Here is a 9044-nt window from a genome sequence, read left to right on the forward strand (position 1 = left end):
TTTCTTTCTCCTCTATCTCTCTCAATATATATTTGAGCTGCAGGAGTGACTGTGTGGTAAGAAGCTTGTTTCTTGCATCCATCTTTGTAATGCCTTTATGGCAAATTTTATGAAATAAAGAAGCTTGCTTCCCAATCACATAGTTCCAGGTTCAGTCCTACTGCATGCCACATTGGGCAAGTGTCTTCTACTATACCCTCAGGCTGGCAAGCTGGAGAGCTGTACCAGGTTACAGGATGATTTGACTCAGTTTCTACAGTTAGATGTGCTTCCTATAAATAATCACCTTACAGAGTGTGCTGGGTGTTTTGTTAAAAGTACCTGCATGGGCACTATGTACAGGACTGGCACGGGTACTTTTTAGATAGATAGATAGATAGATAGATAAATAGATAGATAGATAGACAGACAGACAGACAGACAGACAGACAGACAGACAGACAGACAGACAGACAGACAGATAGATAGAGAGAGAGATAGAGAGATAGACTGACAGACAGCCAGACAGGTAGGTAGGTAATAGATAGATAGATAGATAGATAGATAGACAAACAGACAGGCATGCAGACAGATAAATATAAATATATATATATATATGTACATATATACATAATATATTATGTATATAGCCTTTGTGTAGATATACACACACACATTTGTATCTGTGTATGTTTGAATCACATACACATGTTTATATCAGTGTTTGACTCAATGTGATTTCACAGAAACACTGTTGCGCAGTGACAACACTGTTTATGCAAAGCATAAACAATGTCACCGCCGTGTTGTTCAGCAGATCTCCTTACAGAAAAATGGAATAAATTACCTTAACTGAAATCAAATAAAAGATGGTCTCATGAAGAGCTTTGGCTCTAGAATACTACTGGAAGAAGTTTCATTCTGTCCAAGCCAGCATGGAATAAGTGGATGTAAAAATAATGTTGATGATCATGATTATGATAATAATCATGATGACAATAATGATGTCACCTGAAGATTGTGAACAAAAATTCCAAGTAACAACTCAAGCATATACAACTTTCAATAAATATATTGATTACTTTATCTGCTGCATTGCCATTCACACCAGTATGAAAGCAGAATAGTGTTTGTGAGAGAAAGATAGGCGGAGGAAGGGAAGTGAATGAATACAGCAAGAGCAGTGACAAACAGAGAAATGGTGGTGAGGGAAATGGAGGACAAATGCAGTAAGAACATCCTAGAAATCCAAGACTACCCACCTTGGTGTTCTTTTGACCAGGCTTGCACGAGGGTGTCAGATTTTTTTTTCTCACACTGTATGTCACCAATTATTGTGGACCTTTGTCATGCATATCTGTTGTAAGGTTCAACATTTTGGTATTGTGGTTAGCGCTTCTGTACTGTTTACAACAAATGCAAGGATCGTCTCTAATAGGTGATGTAATAATTTTTTTTTTCCATCTCCACCATCTCTCTCATGGTACATCTTTTATTTTTTTACTAGTTCCAGTCATTAGACTGCAACCATGCTGGGGCACTGTCTTACATTTTTAGTCAAATGTATCAACCCCGGTACTTAATTTTTAAGTCTGGTACTTATTCTATTGGTCTCTTTCGCAGAACTGTTAAGTTACGGGATGCAAAGATACCAACACCGGTTGTCAAGTGGTGATGGATGACAAAGACATACACAAGGACTCATAAACACACGTGTGCACACACACACACATACAGTGAGCTTCTTTCAGTTTCTGTCTACCAAGTCCACTCGTAAGACTTTGGTCAGCCCAAACAAGACACAAGGTGCTTCATAACCACAACCACAGGCATACCTTTACTTATATCCAATACACACACACACACACACACACACACATGTATATATAATATCTATATACAAAATTAAAAACAAAGTTTGGAGGTATGAAAGGTGAATATATATTTATTTAACCATGTAACTTCCATAAGATTACAGCTGTTTCACAACCTTCTTTATTTGGTACTAAGAAGGATACAAAACAGCTGTAATCCTATGAAAGTCAGATGGTTAAATAAACATATATATACATATACATATATATATATATATATATATATATATATATATATATATATATATATATATATATATATATATATAGATCGCTAGCCACTACACATTCTTTTTTTCTCTCCTTGTTTCTTTCCGTGTTCCTTTCTATGAAAGAGAGTAGGCTCAAAATGTTAAAGACTTTTTCACTTCCCGAGCATTATACTTAAACATCTGTTTGTTTTCTACACCACCTGTCTTCATCTTTTGTTTTTTGTGAATTCTCCCTATATATATTTATATACATTTATATATATATATATATATATATATATATATACATATATATATATATATATATATATATATATATATATATATATATATATCACACCTCCAACCTTCATAGTTTTATATACTCATTATGAAATAAATTCAGTGATCAGATTTTCTAGATTTTTCAGTTACATGGACACTCGACTGCTTCGTCACTTGATGTTGTGGGATCTTCCCCTTCTCTAAGAGATGTCCAGTCTGAGTGCTTCATACATTTTTAAGCAGCTTTCATCATTGACATGCATCCCATAACCATTCCAAGGCAGTTTTCTCTTTTATGCATACTACATCTGCTTTCTCTTATGCACAACCTTTTCCTCAGGTTATTTGCACTCTAGCATTCATGTAGCATTGCACTTTGTACCAAAGCACTTTCAATCTACCTTCTACTCTAAGGGAGAAGCCCTTTCTCCCTTTTCTTACTCTCACTACTACTATGCTTTAAGTGAGCACCTACCCCACTGTTAGGGAGCCATTTAATTACACCATATATATATATATATATATATATATATATATATATATATATATATATATATATATACATACATACATATATACATATATATAGATGTACATACATACATACATACATATGTATATATATATATATATATATATATATATATATATATATATATATATATATATATATATATATATATATATATATATATATATATACATATACATATATATACATATATATGTATATATATATATATATATATATATGTATATGAGAGCTAGATAGATGGGTAGGCAGATATACATATATATGTATAAATGTATGAATATATGCATGTGTGTATATACATATATATATGTGTGTGTGCTTGTGCGCACGCACACACACACTCACATGCACACGCGCGCACATGCACATGCACACACTCATACATACATACGTATATACACATTGGCTAATTGCTCTTATCTCACCAAGACTAAAAGGAAACATAATTACATCTACTATAAGGAATCTTGTGTTTAAACTAAGATTGCAAATTAATGCTTGTAACAACCTAGCTGAAGATAATATTAACTGCCTCTACATGTAAAGAGAGTCAATGCCTTGTAGATAATGAAATGTTTTGGACTGAGTGCAGAATGAAATTGAAGCATAAACATTCCCTCTCAACAGATTGCCATTTAGAATAATTAAAAGCATAACTGGCAAATGTCTGACCGAATACCAAGTTGTGTTTGCGTATATACTTTCATGTCTTGTGGGCTTGTGGGTGCTGGTGCAATGTAAAAAGCACTGGTACCAATGTAAAAAGCACCCAGTACACTCTGTAAAAAAGTGGTTGCTGTTAGGGAAGGCATCCAGCCATAGAAACCAAGCCAAAACAGACATGGAGCCCACACAGCTCTCCAGTTGACCAGCTCCGGTCAAACAGTCCAACTCATGCCAGTATGGAAAAATGGATATTAAATGGTGGTGGTAGTGGTGGCGGCAGCGGCGGTGGTGGTGGTGGCGGCGGTGGCGGCGGCGGTGGTGGTGGTCTAAATGTCAATCCTGGCAGAGTTCATTTTCTCATCTATTCTGGATCAAAAATGATAATACCATGATACATTAACTCTTTAACTGCATAATTACATTTCATGATCATTCCTGTAATGATGTTAATTAGCTACCAAAAAATAGAATTAATGTTTTTTGCTTTTGCTATACTTTTTCAGTATATCCTGTAGATATGGCTTTCATATCCACCACTAAAAGTATTTGATTCTATTCTGACACTGTTACAGGAAATTTGTTCATGAGAAAAATATTAAAGAAATATCTGAAAAATTGTCTTTTGTAAAAGCGTCACTGGCTATTGAGTGGGGTTTTTTTTAAAGCCATTGGGCTACATAGAAACCAAAGAAAGCCTGTTGTGTGTATGTGTGTGTGTGTACAGATGTTTATATTCATACGTATGTAAGCATATGTGCCTCCTCATCTTGACCATCACATGACAGTTCAGAACAAGCATCATTGTCATACATGAGATGTTCATTTTCACGAAAATCACTTTTAGCCATAGGGAAACATTAAGCTGTCAGAAAGGTGGCGAGCTGGCAGAAACGTTAGCACGCCGGGCGAAATGCTTAACAGTATTTTGTGTGCAGCTACGTTCTGAGTTCAAATTCCGCCAAGGTCGACTTTGCCTTTCATCATTTCGGGGTCGATTAAATAAGTACCAGTTATGCACTGGGGTCGATATAATCGACTTAATCCATTTGTCTGTCCTTTTTTGTCCCCTCCGTGTGTAGCCCCTTGTGGGCAGTAAAGAAATGGGAAACATTAAGCTGTCTGGAAACAGGTAAGGAGTAGTGGCAGGAAAAGTACTGGACCATAGAACATCTACCTCAATGAATTCTGTTTAACCCATGCAAGGATGGAAAAGCGAATGCATGAACAATGATAATGATAACTGAGTCCTTGGGTATTTTTAGCAAAGTTCACTGTGTTATACATTTTAAAATCATTTGGCTTCCTTCTTGTCTCCTTTTTTTTTTCTTCAAGTATTACTCTGCAGAATTTCAGACTTATCATCAATGATATCATTCTCACTAGTCTGAGAAGGCCACCAAACTTTATGACACTGCCTGTCCTTTCTTAAATAACCTGCAAAAAAGTGCAAGATGAACTGGGTTTGTCAACATCATCATCATCATTTAATATCCATTTTCCATGCTGGCATGAGTCGGATGGCTGACAGGGGCTGGCTAGCTAGAAACCTGCACCAGGCTTCACTATCTGTTTTAGTAGGGTTTTTATGGCTGGATGCTCTTCCTAACATCAACCACCTTACACGGTGGATCATATAATTAATTAAAAACTGGCACTCTGTCCGTTATGATGATGAGGGTTCCTGTTGATCCAATCAGCAAAACAGCTTGCTCATGAAATTAATGTGCAAGTGGCTGAGCACTCCACAAACACACTTAACCTTAACATAATTCTCAAGGAGATTCAGCTTGACACAGAATGTGACAAGGCTGACCCTTTGAAATACAGGTACAACTCATTTTTGCCAGCTGAGTGGACTGGAGCAATATGAAATGAAGCATCTTGCTCAAGGACTTAATGTCCTACCAGGAATCAAACTCACAACCTTATGATCAGGAACTGAATACCCTAACCACTAAGCCACATGCCTCCAATTAATTAATTGTAATGAACTAATTATACATGAACATGCATGTAATGAAATCCAACTAAAGATTTATGAAAAAGACTGCCCCCATATATTATCATTGGCATTCTGATTTTGATTCAGCAAACCAGATGCTTTTTATTATAATTGTAGTTCTCCTAACTTCAAACTTTGGATACAAATTTGGTCACATGATTAAAAATGTTTGCTTTGCAACCAAGCAGTTCTGGGTTAAAATCCACTGCACAGCACTCTAGGCAAGTGTTTTCTTTTATAGTCTAAGTTATGTTTTGAGAGTGAAGTTTAGTTACCAGGAACTGTACATGTGTGTGTGTGTGTGCGCATACATATGCATGTGTGTGTGTGCATGTGCGCGCGTGTGTGTGCATGCGTGTATGCATGTGTGTGTGTACATACATGTGCGTGTGCATGCTTATATGTATGTGTGTATTGAAGAAGAATTGTGAATAAATCAGTGTGTTGGATAAAGTTACATTATGATATTTATTTCATCTGTGTTATACACCTCACATCAAGACGGATTATGAAATACATGTCAGGTAAAAATTAAGTACCGGGGTTGATACATTTGACTAAAATAATAATTTTTAAAGGTGTTGCCTCAGCATGGATGCAATCCAATCACTAAAAAAGGTAACAGAATGAATGAGCAAAAGGTATTTTTTTCAATGAATAGACAAACCTGTGTGCCATGTCCAATAAGTTCACCATTATCAACTCACCGCAGGGAAAGTACACTGTATGAATTTTTTGACATAATTCTTCAACTTCAATTTTACTCTCGCTAATTTTTTTTTCAATAAAATAGTTTTGTTTTTTTGTTTTTTTAACTGTTAATGGTGAGTATATTTTCTCAGTGTGGAGGCGCAATGGCCCAATGGTTAGGGCAGTGGACTCGCGGTCATAGGATCGTGGTTTTGATTCCCAGACTGGCCCTTGTGAGTGTTTATTGAGCGAAAACACCTAAAAGCTCCACAAGGCTCCGGCAGGGGATGGTGGCAAACCCTGCTGTACTCTTCCACCACAACTTTCTCTCACTCTTACTTCCTGTTTCTGTTGTGCCTGTAATTCAAAGGGTCAGCCTTGTCACACTGTGTCACGTTGAATATCCCCAAGAACTATGTTAAGGGTACACGTGTCTGTGGAGTGCTCAGCCACTTGCACGTTAATTTCACGAGCAGACTTTTCTGTTGATCGGATCAACTGGAACCCTCGACGTCGTAAGCGACGGAGTGCCAACAACAACAACAACAATTTTCTCAGTAAACTTTCCGCACAGTGAACTTTCCTCATGTTGAACTTTCTTCACAGTGAATTGATGGCGGTGAACTTACCTGCAATCCCTACATGTGGTACCTATATACAATCATTAGAACTGAGATTTAAACATTATGTTCAGAAACAGGGAGATGTGTTTGTAATACAAAATGAATTAAGTTCAATTAATAATTAACATCCTTTTGAGACAAAGAACTGGGAATAGCTTTAGACATTTCTCTTGCTCTTAATATTCAATAGCAAAATGCCACCAAGAACAGTAGTTAAATCTCATGGCTCATTAATTAGTAATTTATGTATTAAATATTTTCTTTTGATATATCACTGGATCTAATTGAGTTTCTCATTAATCTTTTTGATTCCTTGATTTGGTTTACATCATTGGTTCTCAACAAGGGTCTATATGGCTCCTGAGGGTCTGTATAAGTTTTTGGGTGGGTTGAAGGTGGATCCACTCAACAAAATAGTAAATTGGAGATCCACAATAGTATTTTAAGGGGCCCTGAAAAAATTCTGCTTTTGATGTATGTATTGGTATGTATTACAGGAAACGGCTAGGCTTCTTTCTTTGACGTTTTACATAGTTCAACCTACACAAGTTAATGTGTGGAAAACAAAATAGGAATTTTGAAAGAAGTTTCTATAAAACAAGTTTTGTAGGCACGGGAGTGGCTGTGTGGTAAGTAGCTTGCTTACCAACCACATGGTTCTGGGTTCAGTCCCACTGCATGGCACCTTGGGCAAGTGTCTTCTACTATAGCCTCGGGCCAACTAAAGCCTTGTGAGTGGATTTGGAAGACAGAAACTGAAAGAAGCCCATTGTGTGTATATATACATGTGTGTGTGTGTGTGTGTGTGTGTGTGTGTGTGTGTGTGTGTGTGTGTATGTTTGTGTGTCTGTGTTTGTCCCCCAAAATTGCTTGACAACTGATGCTGGTGTGTTTACGTCCCCATAACTTAGTGGTTCAGCAAAAGAGACCGATAGAATAAGTACTAGGCTTCCAAAGAATAAGTCCTGGGGTCGATTTGCTCGACTAAAGGTGGTGCTCCAGCATGGCCGCAGTCAAATGACTGAAACAAGTAAAAGAGTAAAAGAGTAAAGAGTAAGAGTAAACATCAAATGGCTATGGGGAATCCATCAGAATAAAGTAGTAATCAATGATATAGACAAAAAATGGTTGAGAGCCCCTAGGTTACATTAAATTGAGATTTCTTTTCATCATCATCATTTAACATCTGCCTTTCATGTTGGCATGGGTTGGACAGTTTAACAGGATTCGATGAATGAAAGGGCTGAGTCATGTTCCAATGTCTGTTTTCAGTAAGGTGAGAACTAGCGTTGAGCACAGAGACATGTTTAGTAGGCAAGTCTCCTTATTCATCACAGTTGTCTAAGCCATAATAGAGGATTTAAGACTGGTTTTCTGTGGGAATGGCTCTATGTTGGCAACCTCAAAGTGCATCAAGTCCACAAATCTATCATATTTTGGACATTCAGTGCACCACAAGTCATTGTCCAAGATTTCCTGACAGGAAGTGTGGTGGCTAAGAGAGCAGGAGCTGTCAAAAATGTTTCTGGAATGACGTCAAAGAATGAACAGGAAATGAGAGCCTGGCTGATTGTATTCTTGCAACATATCACTGAGGGAATTGAAAAGTCTTGGAAAACTGAGCTTTGGACACTGGTGGCGGTGGTGGTGGTGGTGGTGGTGGGGTGGGGTCATCTGATTGATAATGTGTGTGTGTGTGTGTGCACGCACACGTGCGTGCATGCATGTGTGTGCATGTGCATGTGCATGTACGTGTGCTTGTGTGTGTGGCTCTGTGAGTTTGTAAATTTCTGAGAAGTATTATTGGGCAGAGGTGTTATGGTATGATGTTTAGAGATGCAGAGAGGATTGCAGTTGAAATAAAAGGAAGGAAGGAAGGAAGGAAGGAAGGAAGGAAGGAAGGAAGAAAGAAAGAAAGAAAGAAAGAAAGAAAGAAAGAAAGAAAGAAAGGAAAAAAGAAAGAAATAAAGAAAGAAAGAAAGAAATTATCAGTAAACAGATGTATATGCAAGCAAATAGTCATAGCAAGTTGGTGAGTGACTCATTGCCAATCAGCTGACTGATCTTCTTTTGGATGTAGTCTATTATGTTTTTATACATAATGGCAACACCAGCCCAGATAAATAAATCTAACTGTCTATCTAGGTAGCTATCTGTTTGTTTGTTTGTTTGTCTGTCTGTCTGCCTCACACACACTAT

The 9044-nt window shown here is 37.1% G+C and overlaps 1 protein-coding gene across 9 annotated transcripts in view; it reads left to right on the forward strand.

Moving 5' to 3' along the window:
* LOC106867691 (tumor protein p53-inducible protein 11) overlaps positions 1 to 9044 on the forward strand; it is a 546722-nt gene that overhangs the window by 124982 nt on the left and 412696 nt on the right. For 3 of the 9 annotated variants that reach the window (XR_016242639.1, XR_016242641.1, XM_089355382.1), the window contains exon 1: positions 1314 to 1417. The exons of the other annotated variants lie outside the window; for them this stretch is intronic. Coding sequence is in view for 1 of the 3 variants with exons in the window: in XM_089355382.1 (XP_089211508.1) it covers positions 1329 to 1417 (89 nt within the window). In the remaining 2 variants the exon portion in view is untranslated. Of the gene's footprint in view, positions 1 to 1313; positions 1418 to 9044 lie in introns of those variants that run through there. 9 annotated transcript variants of the gene reach the window in all.

This window comes from Octopus bimaculoides, chromosome 7 (genome assembly GCF_046866305.1).
Source record: "Octopus bimaculoides isolate indiv1 chromosome 7, ASM4686630v1, whole genome shotgun sequence".
Taxonomy (NCBI): domain Eukaryota; kingdom Metazoa; phylum Mollusca; class Cephalopoda; order Octopoda; family Octopodidae; genus Octopus; species Octopus bimaculoides.